General features: G+C 41.2%; 1 protein-coding gene across 3 annotated transcripts in view; it reads right to left on the bottom strand.

Moving 5' to 3' along the window:
- Positions 1-21,896, bottom strand: part of UBXN2B (UBX domain protein 2B) — a 28,539-nt gene extending 6,643 nt beyond the window's left edge. For all 3 annotated transcript variants that reach the window (XM_058699642.1, XM_058699644.1, XM_058699643.1), the window contains exons 1-6: positions 21,761-21,896; positions 17,496-17,599; positions 11,501-11,651; positions 8,642-8,725; positions 7,738-7,847; positions 4,015-4,152 (exon numbers count right to left, since the gene is read on the bottom strand). In XM_058699642.1, the coding sequence (XP_058555625.1) occupies positions 4,015-4,152; positions 7,738-7,847; positions 8,642-8,725; positions 11,501-11,651; positions 17,496-17,599; positions 21,761-21,841 (668 nt within the window). In that variant the 5' untranslated portion in view covers positions 21,842-21,896. The remainder of the gene's footprint in view (positions 1-4,014; positions 4,153-7,737; positions 7,848-8,641; positions 8,726-11,500; positions 11,652-17,495; positions 17,600-21,760) is intronic.
- Between the last annotated feature and the right edge of the window lie 1,459 nt (positions 21,897-23,355).

Below are 23,355 nucleotides of genomic sequence, written 5' to 3'. Positions count from 1 at the left end.
AAAAACAGAGTCACAGAGATTGAAAGACATTTTCAAAGCCACGAAAGATAGTTAGCTGAATAAGCTGGTTAGTAAGGTATAAAAACACATTTTAAAAAGTTGTGGCAACTTTAATATTTAGCCTTCAAAGTTATACCTTTTTATTACTTATTAAAACATTCTCCTTATCATTCAACTGATCAAAATAGAATGACATTTTTGATACAATGTTTGTATGTTTCAAGTATTACGTTAAAAAGAAAATGAAGAGAAAGAGGGAAGTTAATTGATAAAACAAACTCTCCAGGCAAACTGGAGGAAAGGATGGAGGTTGTCTGGAAGGAGAGTGAGTCTCTTGGTCAGGTAGAGAAGCACCTTCTAACTTAAGAGAGGGCAGTAAGGATGGATTTCCTGAACTTGGAGGCTAAGAGGAATATATTAAGAAAGTTAATTCCGGTCAGGCTCCGTTTTCTTAGGGAAGCTGGAAGCAAAAAAAGTCTGCTGAGGGCAGGAAACATTTGGGATGAGCCCTCTGAGAGTGGGAGAGGGCAGCTTGCCCGTCCGGCATGGGGGTGCCTGGCATGGGGGTGCGAACATCCCCAAAAGTACTGGGCTGCACAGGGGCAGACAAATCCACAGGCTGCACAGCAAGGCAAGGGGCTGCAGAATTGCTGAGATAAGAAAAGGAAGAAAAGGCAGGAGGGGAAGGATTGTTAGATTTTAGAGGAGAGAGCCCTTAAGGGTCCAGGGGTCGACATGAAGTCAAAACTCAGAACAGGTGAGTGGCAGGTGGGTTCTTTTGCACTGTACAGTATGAGAACAGGCAGCCACTGTTCTTAAGCAGAGAGATTTGCTTCAAATCATGATTTGCATCATCATACACACAAGCTCACAAACCTACAGCGACGGTCTACTTACTAGCCCTGCTTATCAGAAACGATTCTGTGATTTCCTGGGGCTTGTTGGGTTCTACTCCAGCTCACTAAGCTAATTTTTATGCAGGAATACAGTTTTTTCTGCCACTGTACATTTGTAGCTTCAAACCTATGATCTGCTTGCTCCTACGATACTACACGAAGGAACTAGGTAATATTTTTATTGCATTTAGGTTTTCCTCATAATTATTTGTCATATCACAGTAAAAAATTAAGTTAGCTTCCACCTGTGTAATGTTCTTATATTATATGTATTTTTAAGTTTATTTATTTTAAGAGAGAAAGAGGGAGAGAGAATCCAAAGCAGGATCCGTGTTGTCAGCACGGAGCCCGACACGGGGCTTGAACTCACAACCGTGGGATCCCGGCCTGAGCTGAAATCAAGAATCGGTAGCTGCACCGACCGAGGCTCCCAGGCATCCCTATCTTGTGTAACGTTCTGTCTGCAATTCGACTGACGGCTATGGAAAACAATGGACTTATTTCCATTTCTGTTTTGTTTGCCTCTGTTTTGTGATTTCTGTTCAGTCGTTATCTGGAATTCTTAGGAAATGAGCCATTTTAGAAAGTTGCTTTCTGAATCTGTAAAGGTGAACTGTTAGAGAACCTTTATATTTTAACAGACTTCTTAACGTAAAGCCTTCTAAAATGTCCTAGGTAGTTCTTCACTTTCTGAGAACGTAACATATACTCTACTACTCTACATTTCGATTCATGTGCATCCGAGAGGCTCACACCACCATGTTAATCTCCTAGTGTCGTTTCCTACACAGAAGCTGAAAATTCTGAAGACTACATTTCTCAGATGCCCTTGCAGCGAGAATTTTATATAATCCCACCCTTCTGCCGAGCGACAGATACACGCTTGCATGGTGAACGTAAGCACTACGAGGCCAACGTTTTGCAGCTCTTCTGGTCCCCCAGGTCTTGGAGGCATTTGATTCTTCTACAGCAGCCATGACAGAATGTTCCAGTGTCTGGTCCCTAGCTTCCATGGGCACTGAGCAGCTGAGGGGGACACAGGAAGTCTTTACTCTAGAAAGTTCTCTGTTGCGTTTGTTTCTTCCAGGAAAGCTTGATTTGCTATTTCCAGAAATTCTATAAACTATCCAGGGTTCTGTCAGAAGCCCCCTTTTTTTTTTTCAACATTTTTTTTTATTTATTTTTGGGACAGAGAGAGACAGAGCATGAACGGGGGAGGGGCAGAGAGAGAGGGAGACACAGAATCGGAAACAGGCTCCAGGCTCCGAGCCGTCAGCCCGGAGCCCGACGCGGGGCTCGAACTCACGGACCGCGAGATCGTGACCTGGCTGAGGTCGGACGCTTAACCGACTGCGCCACCCAGGCGCCCCCAGAAGCCCCTTTTTAAGCTAGTAAGTGGATTCTGTTTTCTACACTCGGAAACCCTGACCAATACGGCTAATGATTAACGACACAGCATTCTCACCACTTATTTTTGTCATTTTGTCAGGTATTTTTTGTCATATATTTTGTCATCATTACCTCCTTTCTTTGGGGGGGTCATGTTCTCTAGCTAATTGCCTTATGAGAAGAAAGACCGGTCTTTGTAAGATACAACAATGAGATAACACCCTTATTTTTATGAGTTGAAACTGTTGATTGTAATCACTGGCTCGTCTCAGCTATCTTCCCTTTATGCTACTTTCTTCATTTTCAGTTCTAGATTTACTGTTCTACTAACCAAGGTGTGCATTGTAACACTAATTCTTGGTCATAAATTTAAATAAAAAAGAAAGACTATGTACAAAGCAGAGAGATGCTGGGCATTTTACCTGTGTTCTAAATTAAAAATCATAATCTGACTAAACATTAAGAAAGAAATGAGGAGTGCTACATCTGGAGGTCACAGTTATAAAAACAAAAGAGAAGAAGAAAACCGTCAGGAGAAAGCTGACCCGTGTTAGTGGTAAGGAGAGATAAGGGAGAAAATTTCCAAACAGATCTGAGTGGGCACTGAAGGCTTTGGGTCCTAAGAAAAGCCAGGGCCACACATGTCCCTGTATTCCCTACCTGTCTCAGAAGTCAGTGTCTGTCAGGAGAAAAGGATACAGAAAGGGAGACTCGAGGTATGAGAGATGAGCATAAAGAACTGACGTGAATTCTTCCCTATTTTGAGAAACGCGAGGGGGATAGCGAACCAGTGTGCACGAGGCAAGGGAAAAGAACCTGGATGGGAAGGAATCACGTGGAAAGGAACAAAGGACGCACTGAAAAGGCTATGATGGAAACAAGGCCCGTGTTACTATTTTACGTGTCACTCGTAATACGTGGACAAAGACAGGGTAACTTTTACCAACAAAGTTCGCAAGATTTCTGAAAATTCTCTTAAGCCACGGCTATCATAAACGAGTCCGCTCACACACATATGATGCCACGCACATTGGTTTCTGAACTGTATTCACCAAAGTCCTAGGGGCTCTTTAGAAACATCTCCAGAGCAATGCCTTCCTTCTGCAATCCAAGCTCAGGTCGTGTGAAATGTTTTCCGTGCTGGGTTTCCCTAACTTGAAGAAAGGGTTTGGTGGCTTTAAATGTGCTGAACAGAAACCAACCTCAGCACACAGCTCCTGCTGCGAGAGCTTAGCAGTGCCTTATGGCGGACAGGCAAGCTCACAGCTGAGACCTAAGATGCCGACTGTCTCATCTAATCAACAACCCTTTACGATCTCCCCTTGTGCGCCCGTGTAATCAGAAAGAGGCAGGACCGCACAGGGGTCAAAAGCACCAGCTCGAGCCAGAGTGTGGGGTCTGAATCCCACAGAGCAACCACTTCCCAGACCCGTCGCCTTGGGCAGACTGCCGCGGCAGCAGACGAAGTCATCACAGGATCTGTATCCAAGAGTCGTGAAGATTAAGTGACTTCATGTATTTTAAAGTGTTTCCTGGGCCAGGGATGTGGTGACTGCTATCTAAGTATGAGCTACCAATATTATCACTAGATTTGCATATGTAATTCTACCGGCAAGGCCTTCGCGGTTCATGTTTTAGTTTTTACTTTCTAGGTTATTTTGCTTTTGTTATTCTCGAAGAAAACTCATGTTGGACAAAGACAAGTATTTTTCTCATTTTAGGATTTTACCTTCCAAGTTTTTGTCCTTCTCCACTGAAAGCCTTGAACCTCAGTCTAGGTTTTATGTATTCTTGATCCCGGCGGTCCTCCATATCCAAATTCACGTGGCCACCGTGAACCAGCCGCTGAAGCTCCAGGGGAATCTCTCTTTTAAAAAGGGAAAAAGGTTTTAGTTCACTTAAAAAAAAACCCCTAATCTACACCGTTGACATGATTATAATCAAGTTGTGAGCTACTCTGGGAAACAGTTATAATACAGAAATTCCCACGATGATGGATTAGTCCCTGTAGATCTTTTCTTCTTCAAGCTGCCTCACATTATGATGCCTCCAGCTTTGCTTTTCTATTTCAAAATTGCTTTGGCTATTCAGGGTCTTTTGTGGTTCCATTTACATTTCAGGATTGCTTGTTCTGGTTCTGTGAATAATACTGTTGGTATTTTAACAGGGATTGTGTTAAATGTATGGTTTGCTTTGGGTAGTACAGGCATTTTAACAGTATTTGCTCTTTCAATCCATGAGCCTGGAAGGTCTTCCCATTTCTTTGTGTCATCTTCCAATTCTTTCACAATGAGGTATTTCACCTCACACCTGTCAGAACGGCTCAAATAAAAAAACACAAGAAACAATAGGTGTTGGCCAGGATGTGGCAAAAAGGGAACTCTCTTGCACTGCTGGTGGGAATGCAAACTGGTGCGCCCGCTCTGGAAAACAGTATGGAGGCTCCTCAAAACATTAAAAATAGAACTACCCTGTGACCCAGCAACTGCACTACTGGGTATTTATGCAAAGAATATAAGAACACCAATTCTAAAGGATACACCCACCCCTATATTTATAGCAGCATTATTTACAGTAGCCAAAACACGGAAGTAGCCCAAGTGTCCACTGACTGATGAATGGATAAAGATGTGCTATATATACCCAATGGAATATTAGTCAGCCAAAAAAAAAAAAAAAAAAAAAAAGAATGAAGTCTTGCCGTTTGCGATGATGTGGAAGAAGCCAGAGTATTACGCTAAGTGAAATACTCAAAGACAAATACCATTAGGACTTCACTCATATGTAGAATTTAAGAAACAAAACAAACAACCAAAGGAAAAGTGAGAGATAAACCAAGAAACAGACGGTTAGCTACAGAGAACACACGGATGGTTATCAGAGGGGAGCTGGTGGGGTATGGGTGAAACAGGTGAGGAGACTAAGGACTGTACTTGTGCTGAGCACTGGGTGATGTGGGAATTGTTGGATCGTTACATCGTACACCTGAAATGCATGTAACACTGTATGATAACGATACCGGAATCAGAATTTGTAAAAAAGCTGTATCACATTATTCCTTAGTGGTTCTCAATACAGGGACTTTTTGTCATCAGTGATCCTGGAGTGCTTCTAACATTTAGAAAGCCAAACTGTAAGATGGCAATTTATCCCTAAATAAACACTAGCAAATTCCTGTGAGGACATAAGAGTTAATATAGATGTTTACTTCTAAACTCTCTGGAAGAAGCTGAAGTTTAAAAATCAATAGGTGTCTTTGACTGTCGAGTGATTCGCGAGTGCTGCCGTTCAGGGTCGGGACCCAGGTATGAGATGGTCTGCCACAGGGATTCAGTTTGCCGAATCAAGTCTTGTCTTGGGTTCCACAGAATCACTGAATGCCCTGCCTGAGACTCACATGGATGACAACACTGTCTGTAATGTCTGAGTCTAGAACTTCAGGCTTTGGGTCTGTCTTAGAAAAAAGCAAGACACTTTTTGGGGGGCGGGGAGCACTGTATTAATGTACTTCGAAAATTTCAGGAATATGTGTATCATATAAACAGAGAAGACTGTACTTTGGTTTGCTTGAAGCTTTACCAAGTCCCTGACTTCAACGCCACTGATGGTAATTATGTTGCCAAACTCACACACCTCATCATTCCGCGTTTATGTTTGTCACATTTTCTTTGAGAGGTGTAAGACTGCACATAGGTGCGAATTATCTGACTACTATTATTTTGTCTTCTGGTGTGGTCAGATGAAGCAGTTATAAATTAAAATATGTACAATTTGGGGCGCCTGGGTGGCTCAGTCGGTTAAGCGTCCGACTTCAGCTCAGGTCACGATCTCACGGTCCGTAAGTTCGAGCCCCGCGTCGGGCTCTGGGCTGATGGCTCAGAGCCTGGAGCCTGCTTCCGATTCTGTGTCTCCCTCTCTCTCTGCCCCTCCCCCGTTCATGCTCTGTCTCTCTCTGTCTCAAAAATAAATAAATGTTAAAAAAAAAAAAAATTAAAAAAAAATAAAATATGTACAATTTTATGATAAATTATTTTCCTTTATTTCAATACATTTAAAATAAATTTTAGATCATTTTTTGGGGAAATAATATGCAGAGGCGATTATGTCATCTGCGAGTTCTTCTTTGAAGACAGTGAAGGTGGTGGCACAAAATATTTGTCATAAAAAGAGGACAGTGATTCTACAGTTGCCAACTACTATCTGACATCAAATCATTGTTTTCAAGGAGTCTTTTTAAAAACTGTTCTTGATCATAATTTTACTTCAAATTAAAACTCCTAAAAAAACTCTTTTAGGATACCATGACTGCTTGAATATTAGTCCATAAAGTTTGTGGATTATTTTCATTTAAGAATAAATGAGTTTTGGTCTACATTATAGTACATCCAACATCAGCATGGTCTTGTCTTCCGCCATCTTGAAACAAGCATCAATTTCAATAGCAATGTTGATTTTCCCTTAGCAGATCTTCACTTTCCCTAACCAGTTGCTCCCAGCTCTTCCCAGTGACTGCAGGTCTCCCGGTCCACAGCACTGTCTTAAACTATTATTTCCTCGTGTTTACCCTCGCCACATACTGCCTTCTAGGACAGCTTCCCCACCTTTCTCAAGGAAGTCAGCATATCGCCTACAGCACTTTTTGGTATCCAAACATTATCTTTGTAGAATTCAAATTCAAAATTCATGCTGATTAGTGTTCTAAAAATAGAGGTTCTCAACTCCCTCAACACCAATGAGTTTCACCTCTACTCCACTTCAGCCACTCTCCTTGGACATATTTACATCGCTTGGAAAAGCTCCAGCTTCAGTTCCTGGATGGAGCATAAGCTCCTACTCCAGCCCCTTCTCTGCTACTTAAATCTCCCACTTACTCACCAACCTTCTCTGTTTAGTTGTGTTTCTACTTAGGAACGATCACATTGATGCAGAAAAGCTTTCATAATCATAGCAAAATCACCTGATTCCTCATCCTTTAGCAAGGAGGGCTGGTGAGCTATGATGTTCGTTAGATGGGTCAGAGCATTGTATAGATGGTTTACTTTCACGAACCACTACTCCAACTAACCTTCTGAAATCTTCTGCCAGCAGTAATGTCACCTTAAAAATTTTAATATAAGTTGCTGAATTTCAGGTACACATACAACGAGAGTCATCCTGTTAATGGTAAGCAGGAGAGTGGCTTAGTGGATGGACAGCTGCATGCTAATCAATGCACTGACTTATTACATTAAGAGGTTTCTTCCTGGAACTGGGACCATAGCTTGATCAGATTTTGGAAGGGGCCAATGTCTACTGTCCCTCCCCACCAAGTTAAGAACCAGAGACTTACAGATAGCAATATACCCTTTAGATATTTAAAGATACCCTTCCCTCAGCAACCACTTACATAATACATCCCAGTATCGTGAAAAAGTCCCACCCTAAGTGACAAACAGAACACAATACATCTTACCCTTTTTTAACAGACTCCAGAAATTGAGCATTTGGTGGGTCGTGATAAGGTCTCAGTTCTCCATCATCTAAACTGAAACCATTGCTCCACAGTTTAAGCAAAATCTGAACCTTTTGAGCATAGGAAAAAAGACAAAGGCATATAAGAATCCATCTTACTGAACAATCTTAAGCTTCCAATGTGATATTTCACAACATATTAAGCCACCCACTTTATTTAAAACATGGGAGTTATTATTTTTTATTCACAGTTAAAATAAAGACATAAATGAAAGCATGTGTTTGCCAGGCAGATTTGTATGTAGCTTAACAAATCAACAATGGCTGAAATACCAAAGGTCCCACAGCTAGACCCTGGCCTTGAAGTACAATTATTCTGGGTCACTGAGAAAATGAAAGGATTGAGAGCATACAGCTGTCACTCCACACCCACCCTTCTCATTCATCTGTGCCCATACTCTTGTCTGCTACAGGGCTTAAACAGTTATGTCAAGGGGCAAGAGAGAATTCCCAATGACCCTCCAAGGCTAAACTATACATGTTTAAATGAAATTGTAACTCCAAATTTTAAAAGGCAAAAACAAAGAATGACTGTTTACAACTCAGCTATTTCTATATTCTGACAGTCTACCACTAAGGGTAATTATTATTGTATGTACGTAAAGCTCATTTTGATAGTGAATCATACGTTCTTTCAACGTATAGAAAATATTTACAATCTAAGTACAAGGCATAATGGAGATACAAAATATAAAATCAGAGACTAAAAGCTTACACATCGATCCTTTTAAAATCCATGTTTCAAAAAATAACAGAAAAGAGATTATATTATCAACTTTTAAATTTAAAACAGCAGGAACTAGAGGCAAATATCTACAATTTTTCATTTTGGCTACTGTACCTACATCTTGCAGTTGGTTTTCTCCATAGATGTATTCAGACCGCTTACAAAAGGAATTGCCCAATCTATATCCTCCACCTGTAAATGACTAAAATACACCGCAAATGAGCGAAAAATTCACTAAGGTTTATAGTGAAAAACGTTATGATAATGTAGGATATATATTTTAAAACTAGATCAGTTATAATTAGCCCAACTGGTTTTACACTTTCGAGGAAAAATTTTTATTTAAATGAAGCTCTTATGTTACAGAGAAGTATACTCAAGTAAGATACTATGTTTCTTCCCTAAAAACATTAGTGACTTGAGTTGAAATAATTTAGACCAATTTTAAATTTAAAAATGCATTTACAGGGGCGCCTGGGTGGCTCAGTCGGTTGGGCGGCCGACTTCGGCTCAGGTCATGATCTTGCCGTCTGTGGGTTCAGCCCCGCGTCGGGCTCTGTGCCGGCAGCTCAGAGCCTGGAGCCTGCTTTGGATTCTGTGTCTCCCTCTCTCTCTGCCCCTCCCCTGCTTGCTCTCTGTCTCTTTCTCAAATAATAAACATTAAAAAAAAGTTTTGTTAATGTATTTACATACTGAAATATCTAATTTCAAGTATAAACAGATTTTTAAAAGCCACCATTAATATTTTATGTCTTATCATAAAAATTATGTTTAAATCATATTTCACAAAGTAAATAACAGTTTCACAGAGTTAAGGAAGAATTTTATAAATGGGTATAAATTACTCTGAAGAAAGGCTGCATATTTATTTTATAAGCTGCTTTTATTTAACTGTTGCAGTCAACTATGATTGTACTTTTTGTTTTATTACACTGATCACAAGGTCTTCTATTTTTCAGGGAGGAAGGCTTATGAAGTAAAAATACCATTCCTTTTAATCACTTTCCATATCATAAATACGCTTTTAATGATCGCATTCCTTTCTTTTCTATAGACTAAATAATCCATAAAAAGAAAAAGATACATTGGACTTTGTCAAAACTAAAAACTTCTGTTCTGTGACTAGCCCTGATAAGAGGATGAAAAGACCCGACTACCATCTGGAAGAAAATATCTGCGATCCAGGGGCACCTGGGTGGCTCAGTCAGGTGTCCAATTCGATTTCAGTTCAGGACATGATCTCATGGTGTCATGAGTTTGAGCACCGCATGGGGCTCTGTGCTGGCAGCAAGGAGCCTGCTTGGGATTTTCCCTCTCTCTTCTGCCCCTGCCCAGCTTATGTTCTCTTACTCTTTCTTCAAATACATATATATACACACATATACATATACACACACATGTATGGATATATATGCATATAGGTTTATAAATGTATATAAGTATGTATAAGTATAAATATATATGTAAATACACATACATATGTATGTAAATATATAAACATATATGTATATTTGCAATACACATATTTGACAAAGGACTCATACCTATTGAAATCTCTAAACAACTTTCAAAACTCAATAGTAACAAACAATCCAATTTGAAAAGAGGCCAAAGTCATTTTGCAGTGGGGGAGAGTAAAGATAATGGCAAATCAACACATGAAAAGATGTTCCACATCACTAGCCATCAGGAGAACGCAAACTGACATCGCTGGCCGTTAGGAAAGTGCCAACGAAAACGACAATGAGTTATAACCACACACTTATCACAATGGCTAAAATTTGAAATAGCGACAATGCCAAATGCTGGCAAGAATGGAGAAACTGGATCTGCCATTCACTGTGAAGAGTTCGGCAGTTTCTAAGAAACTAAACACACACTTACCTTATGACCCAGCAACTGGACTCCTGGGCATTTATCCCACAGAAAGGAAAACTGACATCCACACGAGAATGTGGACACGACTGCTCACAGCAGCTTTATCTGTAATTGTCCCCAACTGGAAACACCTCAAACGTCCCTCAGTAAGCAAAAGGTTCGACCAACTGTGGCACATCGATACCATGAAGTGCTACTCTGGACTAAGGAGAACAAGGTACTGAGACACTCAGTAACTCCGATGATCTCCAGGGCATGGAGCGGAGTGAAGGAAAGCTAATCCCGAAAGGTCACATACTATTACTGTATCATCCCACTCGTATAACGTTCTCAACGTTACGACGTTACGGAGGTGGAGAACAGGGTTAGGTGGCAAGAGGTTAGGGATGGGAAGAGGGTGTGACCACGGCGGGGTCCGCCATGAGGGAGATCCTCGTGATGACAGAGCGCTACCTTGACTGGGCTGACAATTACACAAATCTACACATGTGAGAAAACGACACAGAACTATGTATGGACATGGTACCAGCGTCGGATCTTGGCTTTGATTCTGTACTACAATTACGTACGATATAACCACTGGAGGAAACTGGGTGAAAGGCACATAGACCCTCTCTGTGTTCTTTTTGCATATTCATGTGAATCTATAATTATTTTTTAAGGAAGGGTAAACAGGCAAGTTTCACAGAAACGTAAAAACTTGCTGTGACTTTCAATCATTAATGGATTATAATCTTATAACAATAGAGCAAATGTTTAAAACAGAAACATGTAGGGGCGCCTGGGTGGCTCAGTCGGTTACGCGTCCGACTTTAGCTCAGGTCACGATCTTGCGGTCCGTGAGTTCGAGCCCCGCGTCGGGCTCTGGGCTGACGGCTCAGAGCCTGGAGCCTGTTTCCGATTCTGTGTCTCCCTCTCTCTCTCTGCCCCTCCCCCGTTCATGCTCTCTCTCTGTCTCAAAAATAAATAAACGTTAAAAAAAAAAAAATTTTTAAACAGAAACATGTAGTCAGAAAACAATGCTTCCAAATAAGATAAAAACCTATAGGTGAGATCAAATATATAAACAGTGTGTTTCAGTTTTAAATTTAGCACTTACCTTAGATTTGTTATCACCTGAAGCTCTTGTGGCTTCATTCAGAGGGACAGCCCCATGTTCTCTTGCCTCTTTGAAAAGTTCACTCACAATCTTCCCAGTTGAAGGTTGAACTATATGTAATCCACTGTATTCACGTTCACTTGAATAGAACCTTTCGACATTAAAGTTCATGAAGAAAAACTCAGAATACAAACATAAAACTCCTTTGAAGTAAAAAGCTACAGAGTCTTAGGACATGACCTTTGTTTAAGAAGAACCATTTCTATGACTTCTGTGGAAATACTTAATTTGAAAAATGGGATTAAGGAATGAAATAGTAAATGGTTCATACACTTTCTCCTGATGGGGTTTGTGGCAGTCAAATTCACATCCCACACGAGAACTGGCTTGTCATTTCTTCCATCCCCTTTCTGTAAGTGCTTAGCAAATGCATCTCTCGCACAACGTGGGCACTCTTGGTGTGGTGGGCAAAGCAGCGTTGACAATCAGAATTAAGTCTCTTCCCCTGACGAATCCACATTCAGTAGGGACCTACTTAGTGAAGGGACCTACTCCCACACAGGGAATTTATTCCTCAGAGACTTTTGGACTCAAAAATTGTAATTCCCTGTATCAAAGGTACATAATGTAGACCACAATTTTTCCAGTGTATTAGCTACATAGTGACTAATTTCTAGTCTGACTCCAACTTCACAATGGTCCTAGGGAACATAAAATTCACATCATGTTTTACATAAGATTTTATCTATTTTATCTTTCAAGATTTTTTTTCAGTCAAGAGTATCAGAAAATATAACCAGCGAAATATCAACGTGGAGACACCCAGAATAAGATAACAGAGCTCATATGTTCAGTTCTAAATCTGTCCTGAACTGACTCACAAAACAAAGAGGGGAAATTACATCAATACTGGAGGCTAAGAATAGCCTTTCTATAAGACTTTCTGCAAAACTGGTATATGGAAAACGGGACAGAAAAGACAGAATGGCAGAACGGCTCTTAATTCACTGTAAGCGAAGGAAAAATCCACCTGGAGAACAGGTGGGCACCATCAGAACCCTGCGAACACAAGACCAGCTCATGATTGCTGGGGACAGGGGTGCGGTGGGCTGGACCCCATCCTGCTAGGGCACCAGGCAAGCACAGAGGTGAGTCTGCCCAGAGCAGCAGACAATGGAAGCCTTAGGGGCCAACCTTATCCTCAGAGGGCCCGGTAGATCAGGCAAGGCCGAACAATGCCATAGCTGGCTCTTAAGGCGAGTGGTGGTACAAGGTGGGTAGCAGAGGATTTAAGGCAGCTGTGCGGAAGGAAAGGAAGAGGAAGGAGGAAAGGAAAACAAAAAGAAAAGCTGCCTGTTGCAGCTATTTCCTGTTGTAGCTCCTTCCCATGTCTCTATTCTGGAAAGCACAACTATATATTTCATCTCAGTCCTGGTTACAAAGACCTTACGGGAAAAATGTGACATGGGAAAGGATTTACCAGTTCCTTTATGGTTAATGATTTTCTTTCCTGTTTAAGAAACCTTTGCCTACCTGAAGGTCGTGGAGATATTCCACTTTCTTCCAGAAGTCTTATTTTATTTTTCTTATTATATGTTATTTTCCTATTTATATTTCCTTTTATATTTAGGTCACAATCCATCCGTTTCTCCTCTTTCATAATTAAGTATGCCTATATCCTTGACTCTCGTCCTCAAACGTAAACTCCTCTGATCATCAAAACATTTGTGCACTTCCCTAGGTAACGACCTCTTCTACAGGCGATTCTCAAGTATGTTTTTAGCCTCCTGTGACTTACGGGGTCCAGGGCTGAACTTAAAAGCACCTACTGAATTGAATTCATCTCTCCAAAACTAAACCTGTATTCCCCACACAAATCTTCTCATGAACAGTCACATTTTTTTCCTGTACAGCCTGTAGGTCTCTTTCCTACTCAGTTGCTCCCTATATCCCACGTTACCATGTTTCTACAGTAAATTCTTTGGAAGTATCCCACACTGATTTTACTCTTTCTCCTCCATTCCACTGACGCCACTTGAGTCCAAATTTTTATTGCCACATTTCTTAGATCACCGTCATTGTTTTCTTCTTAATTTCTCTCCTTATCTTGTTCTCCCCATTACTATTAATTTTACACTGTATCGCCAGTCCTATTTTTCTAAAATATATAACAATAGCTAACACTTATCAAGGAGTAACTATGTGCTCATTTAATCCTCGTAACAGTGGTATCATCTCTGATTTACAGAGAAAACTAAAGCTTAGGGAGTTTCAAAAACTTGTCCATTGGCAAAACCTTATTAAAACTGAGAGGAAAAAAAATTAGAACTGAGGTGTATCTGTCTCTAGAAACAAAGCTTTTCTCACTGCGTTACAGTTTTTAGCATAAAATTTACATTAAAAAACATGCTGGCTTTCCACTGTCTCCGACACAAGTACAAGCAAGCCCCTTTGGCATTCAAGGCTGTCTGCCCATAACGTGGCTCTATCCAGGACTGGCTATGTAATTTGCGGGGCTCAGTGCCAAGTGAAAAGGAGTCTCTCTGCTCAAAATTTGTTAGGAATTTCAATATAGTAACGGCACACCACTAACCCCAGCACGGGGCCTTTCGCAGCATGGGGCTCTGTGTGAATGCACAGGTCACACAGCCAGGAAGCACACCCTGCCAGCACTCTAGCTAGCCAACCTTATCTGCAGCTGGTCTACTAAAGTTCTGCTGGCTCCTATCCGGATCCCTCTCATCATACGTATCATTTTCTCCTCTGGGCCCATTTGTTTAGGAACCCTGTCCCTTGTCTTTTGTGGTACCCGTATCCTAATAATCTTTGAAGGTCCAGCTAGGTTCCCACACTGTGCTAGTCATCTTAAACACTTATCTCATTTAATTCTCAAAATAAAACTACTGCCTGATGACGCAAAAGAACTTTTTTTTTTTAAGTTCTCAAATTTTTGAATAAGTCCAATTTCATAGGCGTTCAGTGTGACAAGGAGGCACATTGTTTTTAGGTTCTGTTAGATGTCAACTTTTGCAGAAGAATGTGTTAAAGCTGGTGTCAGGCTGTCTTCTGAGTTCTGTAGATTCTATCCCTCCTCTCCTAAATTACAAGCATAGACCACATTATGTGCAGAGTTCCAGACAGTGAAAATATACTGGATTTAAAAATGACAAGGAGCAGAGAAATAATTTGATATGCAATAGTGCCCAAGAAAGCGAACCATGAAAATAAGCAGGTCTTCTGTACCAAATAAAGCAGCAGAAATGCAATGAAACTGAGTATATGTCAATGTGGAGGATGGAATCAAAAGAATTATATACTGGGGCGCCTGGGTGGCTCAGTCGGTTAAGCATCTGACTTCGGCTCAGGTCAGGATCTCGCGGTCCGTGAGTTCGAGCCCCGCGTCAGGCTCTGTGCTGACTGCTCAGAGCCTGGAGCCTGTTTCGGATTCTGTGTCTCCCTCTCTCTCTCACCCTCCCCCATTCATGCTGTCTCTCCCTGTCTCAAAAATAAATAAACGTTAAAAAAAAATTAAAAAAAAAAAAAAGATCGCCAGTAACTTGCTTCATTGTATTCTAAGCAGACTAAACACAGCTTAAGCCTCAGTCAATATCTTTTAGGGCAGCTCCTCCTTTTGGGTATGTAAATATTTCCAGAGATCAAATCTGAGGCACAAAGTTCTTCAAAATGGCATTACCAAATTGCAACTATTAATGGCAACACTGCTTCAGACAGGACAAAACAAAAGAGAAAAAAACCATTCATTAAAATATCTTAAAGATCCAGGTGCCTGGGTAGCTCAACTGGTTTTGCATCTGACTTCCGCTCAGGTCATGATCTCACAGTTCGAGCTCCACGTCAGGCTCGCTGCTGTCCAGCCTGGAGCCTGTTTGGAACCACTGCCTCCCACTCTCAGTCCCTACCCTGCTTGTGCTCTCTCAAAAATAAATAAACATTAAAAAAAAAAATCTTGGGGCGCTCGGGTGGCTTAGTCGGTTAAGCATCCGACTTCCGCTCAGGTCATGATCTCAGGGTCCATGAGTTCAAGTCCGGTGTCCAGCTCTGTGCTGACAGCTCAGAGTCTGGAGCCCGTTTTCAGATTCTGTGTCTCCCTCTCTCTCTGCCCCTCCCCTGCTCATGCTCTGTCTCTCAAAAATAAGTGTTAAAAAACAAAACAAAAAAAAAAAAAACTTAATGATTATATTTGAATAGCAAGGAAAACATTAATACACTAACCTTATTATAAGTAGTCAACTATTTTGTTATATCGTAAACAAATTAAGTTGTTCAAAATACGCTCAAATTGGCGAAACAATGGTCAAACAGTTAATGAATAAAACTTTGGTACATAAATATTTTAAGTATTTTCAAAACTTTGGAGAATGTGTAAGTCAAGAAGTTAAAATATATTGTATATATATTTTACATATATATGTACACACACACATACGTGTCAAAAATGAAAAGGACAGGATATTCAAACAGTGCCAAGATACCAAGCTGCCGATGTACAAAAGAAAAACCGTATCTTACAATGGAATGATGTGGTGATCTGCCCCTTTGTCAAGTGAACATATCACCAACAGTGAGAAAATCTGAAATTACATATGGCTCCTGATGTGATATAATACAGGGTAGACAGTATCACTTACTAGTATCCTTGACAAATATGTTTAACAAGAATCTAATGGCGAAGAAACAATGACCTTGAATGTCAATGTAATGAATTTTGGATTATACAGCTGAGCTAAGAGCAAACAACGAACAGATGAGGAGAATGCTCTGGATTCAGATTCAAAACCGGCACAATCAAGTGGATGGCACGGCCATTGGTTAGATCCTAAATCCAAAAAGGGCTTGAAGAGATATTTATGGACTAGACATTACAGGATTTCAGGAAATTACTGTTCATGTTCTCAGCTGTGATACGTTACCAGGTGATAAAGGTGTTTGTGCCTCTTCTTAGTGGATAGTCTATTGAAGTGTCTAATGAAACGTTATGATGGCTGCGATTTGCTTCCAAGTAGTTGAGTAACAGAGTGTTTTTACAGATGTAATGCTGTAACATGTTAACAACCGGGGAACATAGGGAAAGCATATACAGCATACATTCATTGTACTAATCTTGTGATTACCCATGGATTTGAAAATTCATAAAATAAAAAGTTTGGGGACAAATTTTCTTTCTTCTCATTCATGTCCAAAAAAGGTACATCATTTTTATCTCCCCTACAGAAAAAAGGATGTGGAGTAGTGACAAACAAAAAAGAAAGGATAATTTCTAGTGAAGTCTTAAATTTCTGGTAAAATGACAGACTTTCTGTGAATGAGATATAATGGAAAAATTCCAAGTTTCTCCACAGTGATGAAATTCGCAGTATTAAAAAGACATTAATGAAAACATTCCTAGAAACAGGAAAACTCATGGTAATGAAGTGTACCTGGCTCTCATCTCTTAAATCTAGTGGTTCTCCTTCTAGTTCAGGGGTTTAACAATAGCAAATACTGTCTAAGAGATCACTTATTCGATGGGTCATCATCCGTGAAAGCACAGACAGGTTCCTGAAGTTCTAGGTTCTTAAATGGAGGATAGAAGGCATATAGGGACTCCATGAGTGGGTTTTCAGAAACACAAATCCTTAAAAACAATTAATAAAATTGTGCGTAAATGCTATTTTGTGGGGAGATGGGCTATAGCTTTTGTCATATCCTCAGTGTGTCCTATGACTCAAAAAGGACCGCAGCGTCCAACAAAAATACTATTCGGTGTGTATTTCTTTATGATGTCTACCAAAGTGTCAGGACTTTAAGACAATTTTTCCATAAGTATGTTTTAGCCTTCTACTATTGTTCTAGGAATACTACCTAAATAATATGTACTTTAGAAATCATAGTTTTAGAAAAAATTCCCAAGGCCATTTAAAATAAGAGGATCGGTGAACTAAAAACACATGCAATGTTTAAAACCAAAACAAGACAAAAACAGAACAAAACTTACCTCTGAGGTGGTGTTCGCGGGCTTTTAAAGACTGCAGCGTTAGGTCTATCAGATTTGGAAGATTTGCATTTCACTTCATCTTCATATAATTCCGCCAAGGCCAACTATAAAACAACAGATTTGTTATGAAGTATAACCCTAGGAATGAACTCTTACAGACAAGTAGAAATGAAGAGTAGAATATTAACTTGTGATTGAGCTGTAAATTTTTTTTAAGTTTATTTATTTATTTTTGAGAGAGAGAGAGAGAGAGAGAGAGAGAGAGAGAGAGAGCGCGAGCGATCAAGGGAGGGACAGAAAAAGAGAGAGAAAGAGAGAGAAAGAGGGAATCCCAAGCAGGCTTTGCACTGTCAGCGCAGAGCCCCATTTGGGGCTTGATCCCAGGAACCGTGAGATCATGACCTGAGCTGAAATCAAGAGTGGGTCGCTTAACTGAGTGAGCCACCCAGCTGCCCCTGAGTTGTAAAAGTTTTAATGAAAAATAAAGGCTGCTGCTTCAGATGACCTCCTTCCAAAATAAAACCAAAGTATCTCTCACTTCATAAAACTAATCAAAATGCCACATATACTAGAATAAATTAAAGTTACAATAACTGCTGAATTGTTTTCAACTAACTATTCACCTGTTTCAAAAACTGCATTTGATAATATTTTCAAAGTTGGGTGTATAATTTTCCTATAATTAAAAAAAAATACTTGAAGATGTTTTACACTCATGTCAGTCTGCTCTGATAAAAATTATTTCATTTAGCTGTTTAAGTTTTCAAAATCCAAGCACATAAAATAATTTCAAAATTATTCTATTTAAAACTTTAACAGACATCTGAATTTCATCAAGTTTACGCAAATGAACTTTTACAAATATAAGATAATAAATTGTACATATGGTTTATATAACTTTCAGAAAACAGTATTACCAAATAATGCGTTATAGATACATGGCTGGGTACCTTCAAAATGGAAAGAAAAATCCAACATAGTTCTTGAAATTGGAATTTTAAAAAGTTATTCATAAAATTTCAGCATTAAGTTATTTTGTTGCCACTTCTGACAACTTGAACAATTCAAAAATTTCCCTTAATGTCCCCCGAATAGGCATGATCATCTCTGGAAAATCTTTTGGGAAAAAAGTAACCAAAAATGATATTTAGAGGGAATGAATGCTGGGATTCACGATGTCCCTGCAGCATATGGTGTAAGTTCATTCGTAAAAATTTCCACGGGCTAAACAACGAGATTATGAAGCTATTTCAATTGCACAGAGGGAATAAAGCACATAAGCACTGATCATCTTTTCTCTAGAATTTAAAATGTGAACAGCATGAAGCGAAACCTGAAGGAAAGGTAACTGAGAATGAGAATAATCAAGTAGACAGCAAAAGATGAAAACTCCTGGAATTCTCAGCCTTAGAGTGACAACTGCCAGAAGGTATAGTTTTTATACAGAAGAACAACATCACCATTACCGGGGAAGCTTTGAAAATGCACATACTCCGGCCCCACCCTGACCCAGTGAGTGAAAAACTCTTGGGGTGGGGGAAGGAGCCTGCAGTCTGTGCTATCAAGCCTTCTAGATGATTCTGACACGCACTAAATTGAGAACCAATGATATGGAATACTGATAGCCATCAGGATTAGGATACTTGTGGCAACTGTAACACAGGACCAGACATTCTTATTCTTTTGCCCACTTACAGAACTCCACTATTTCCCCCAACCCGTCCTAACTCTCGTTAAGTACTGAAGTGATCTCTAATCACCCCCGACTCCAATCTATAGGGAAACACAGCACTGAGAACAGAAACCTTTTTTCTTTTGATATGATTCTGGAGGAAAACTGGGACAGAAGCATACAATTAAATATGTTAACCAAGTGTTAAACATGTGCGTGTGGATTGATTGAGGGGAACCAGAAGAGAGAAAAGTCTCTGAAAATGTTCAGAAACTTACGAACACTGAGGTTTTTAGGGTTAGTATTGTCACTAACAATCCCATCCTAAGCCTTCCCACTGAATGTTTCCCACTTTGGGGGTACAGGAAGGGAGCTAAGATCTGCTCTTGGTTTGTTATCCAGAGGAGATTTTTGCGGTTTGTAAGTCAGAGGCTCACAGTGCCGGGAGGCTTTCTGGGGGACAGCCATCCATGTCTCCTCCTGTGCTAAATGAGGAAATCTCTTCTGATTTAGAAGCCAACAAACCCTACACTGCCTGGCAGCTAACATATACATACTTAGGGGTATCTTTTGCGTGTTCCAATTAGTAACACATTACTCTTTTCCTCTACAATATTGTGACTCGTAGAACGAGCTTTCCAGAAAGAAGTGTCTGCTGAAAAGTACACTTAAGAAAGCAGAGCTAGATTAAACAATAACGAGACAATAAAACAATAATTGATATTAAAGAAACTCATTGGGGAGAAGAACATCATTCTTTTAAACCTACTCTATTTCTTCGTACATCATCACTTTGGTTGTTTTTAGGTTTATTTCCAAGTTCTTCAGATGCTTATTAAATTCTAAAGGAAACATTATCAATACTTAATGTATTTAATATCCAAATCACGTTCATAAGATATTAGTTATCCACCTACCAACCTACCAGAAAGTAGATAAGAACAAAAAATCCCTATCCTCTAACTGATGGTGGAGAGGTCGGCATTCTCCAATTAGTGACATTCACCAAAACATCTGTAACCATTAATCATATCAAATCCACTGCATTAGGTCTGTAAATCTGCCAAGTATCAGGCAATCATTAACCAAACTTTTCTCATTTTTCACATGAAAAGAAGAAATGGATTGAAGTTAGAGACAGGATATTAAGTTACAGGGTTTTCACTTTAATAGTATTAGAATGGGCTAACCAGTTAAAGGTATAGTATTCTCCTCCTTTAAAGAAAAAAGAACCAAATATTTACCAAGCAAGTATAGAGCCTAAGATACTATGGGAGTGCATGGGCACTTCATAGACATTTCATTCCTGACACCACCTACATCACCCCTAGATTACAAATAAAGACACTGAGGATCAGAGGGATTAAGACATTTCTGACATTCACAAGTCTACTCAGTGGCAGGGCCGGTTTCCCCCACCATCTCATGTTGCTTCTTAACGAGGGTAGTCTACAACAGAAAAGAAGTAGATGGTAACTACCACTGAATTAATTTACGAGCACTGGGACTATTCCCCATCCAGTTTGTCTTCTAACCTGACACTGAGCTGTCCATTCTCCAAATTCTTCATTTTATGTCCTGCTTAACTTGGCATTCAATCATACTCCGCCTTAAAATGCTATGTTCAACATATTCATATATTATTTCTGCAACAAATAGATAGAAATGCCTTTTCCTCTTCTATCCCCTTCAAGAGTGGCCAGTACCAACTGTGGATTTGATGTCCTACTCGTCTCTTCATTCTGTGGCGTTTAGCGGAACGATGCATGGCAGGTGGTTCAATACTTGTTCAAAGAAGCAGAACTGAAGGTGTAACTGCATCAGAACTTCTCTACCAACGCATGCAGATTCCGTGTCATTTACTTCTAATTACACAGCTTATTATGATTGTTTACTTGTTGAATTTGTATCAATGGTCTCATGAGACAGGGAGAAAAAAGCCTAAATGAGGACAGTAGGGTTAAGTATCTGAGAAAGCGAGATTTGCCCCATTCTTATTTAGCTAACTAATGTCATCGTGAAGTTTTAAGCCGCCGTTTCTTATGTGCAATGTTTCACGCACTACAGTTTCTACAACGAGGATGCACAGCCATAGGATGAAATACCTTAGCTCGCCCTTCTAAAAGGGAAAAGCTCCCCGATTAAAAGCAATCATTTTTACACACAAGTAATCCAGACAGAAACAGCCTCCGAGACAAGAAAGATCAAGCCGGCACGTATCATTACTTATAAAGTGACCGCTGATTTCCCGCGGCCACCGGAAAGCTTTCTTCTACAAGAAGTCTCCCGAAGGCGGCACCAACCAGTGAGCCACCCCACACGCAAGGCCATTTTAAATGTACGGTTGCTTCTTAAATTGCAAATCGGGTGGAGGGGAAAGAGGCGCGGGCACCAGAGCGTTGGGCTGGGGCACCTGTTTCCACGAACACCGCTGTCCGCTGCACCGCCCTGGGGAGACCTGCATCGCGGGAGTTACAATTCGGTCCCCAGGCGGGGTCTGGCGAGGGCTCGGCCGCGGCCAGGGGCGGCCTCCGAAACGCACCCCGCCGCGCAGCTCCCGCCGCCGCGCCCCGCCCTCGGCCGTCCGCCGCACCTGCAGATCCCGCGCGCTCGGGGGCCGCGGCCCAGAAGACCTCTCCTGTTCCCCGGGATCGGCGCCACCGCCTTCCGCCATCTTGCACCTGCTCCCAGGCGCCTGCGCCGACGCGCGTTCCGCGACTTCCGGGCCGGTTGCCCGGCAACCGCGGGAGGGGCGGTGCCTGCGCGCCGCCACCTCCCCAGAGCGTGGGGCGCGCGACGCCCTTTTCCGGCGCCGTCCCTCCCGGGCCTTAATCCTCTTTTCCTTAAAGAAGTACGCTCGGAGACTTTTTTCCGCAGGGACGCATCTACGTAAGCCGCGCGCTGTCTCCACCACGCGCCTGGTGGTGTTGTGGGCCGCCCTACAGGGCGGCGTAGACGTGTAGGTTCTGTTAACTCAACAATGGAAACGTCCTCTGGATGCATTGTCTGTTAAAAATCGCAACCTTGCTTTTCTGGTCTTGGTCAAATTAGCCCATCTTCCCCAGCAAAGACTGGGTGGTATGCTCGCCCCCCAGTACGTGAATCGGTGTTGAGGATGAAGAACACAGTGAAAGTTCTTTGCACGCAGAGCTGGAGACTGTGAAACCCTCTTCATTCATCTGAGAGATGTTTAAACTCCTCGTGTCTTATTCCAGACACTTTTATGCCCCCGAGGTGCAAAGGTAGAAAAGAGTAGGCCCCAGTCATTCTAAAACTCACAATCTAGTGGGGAAAAGAGAGACGTAAACAGATAATAAAATGCAATTTGCAGTAGAGCTTTGCATTGAATGGTACGAGTGGGATGTGGGGTGTGAAGGAGAGTATTTTGCTGGTACCTGCCCTGTGCACCCTGCTAGGTGCACTCCGTGTGTAATCCCGTCTGTCTCTCTGTTTGTTACGTACTGTTATTATCGTGTTGTACCCAAGGAGACCAGACAATAAATAATGGATGGATTCACCCTGTTGTAAATGGCAGTCCAGGTACCAAATCCGGTATTGGCGGTTCCAGCATTCTTTTTTTCATACAACATCTGCTCTAGAAATCCCTGGCTCTTGGTTATGTTCCATAGAGCCAAGGACATTTTGGCCGAATCTTACAATTGACTACGGACCAAAAGGGATCACAAGGAATGGCATTGGTTTGAGACCCCATGTTCACGTTGATAAAGTACTACTGAAAGGGCGGGCCTACGCCGGCCAACTCCATCTTGTTCTGTGTCCTTCACCTAGACCACGCCTCCTCCCCTTGAGTAACCTCCCGCTCACCCCTTCAAACTTCCTGATCAAAACACGCCCAGCGACCTGCGTAACAGGACTCCTACCGTTCCCCAGCCAATCAGCTGAGGCCACAGCCATTACCTCACCAACTGCCCCTAGACCCCTATAAAACCTTTGTGCTTTTGAAACTCGCTCTCTCTCCCCGGTATCTCACTGCTGCGTCGGTGCAGGTAGGGGATTGAGCTCGAGCTACCTCGAATAAAGGCTCTTTTGCTTTTGCATCGGACTCGGCTCCCTGGTGGTCTTTGGGGATCACGAATTCTGGGCATAACACTGCATGGTTGAAGCTTAGGGGAAATGACAAAAGATAGAAATGGGTTGGGTGGGGTACAGATCTAGACTGAAGATGTA

The sequence above is a fragment of the Neofelis nebulosa genome, chromosome 14 (genome assembly GCF_028018385.1).
Source record: "Neofelis nebulosa isolate mNeoNeb1 chromosome 14, mNeoNeb1.pri, whole genome shotgun sequence".
Lineage (NCBI taxonomy): Eukaryota > Metazoa > Chordata > Mammalia > Carnivora > Felidae > Neofelis > Neofelis nebulosa.
Note: the sequence above shows the minus strand (reverse complement) of the source record. Positions and strands in the feature narration are given on the sequence as shown.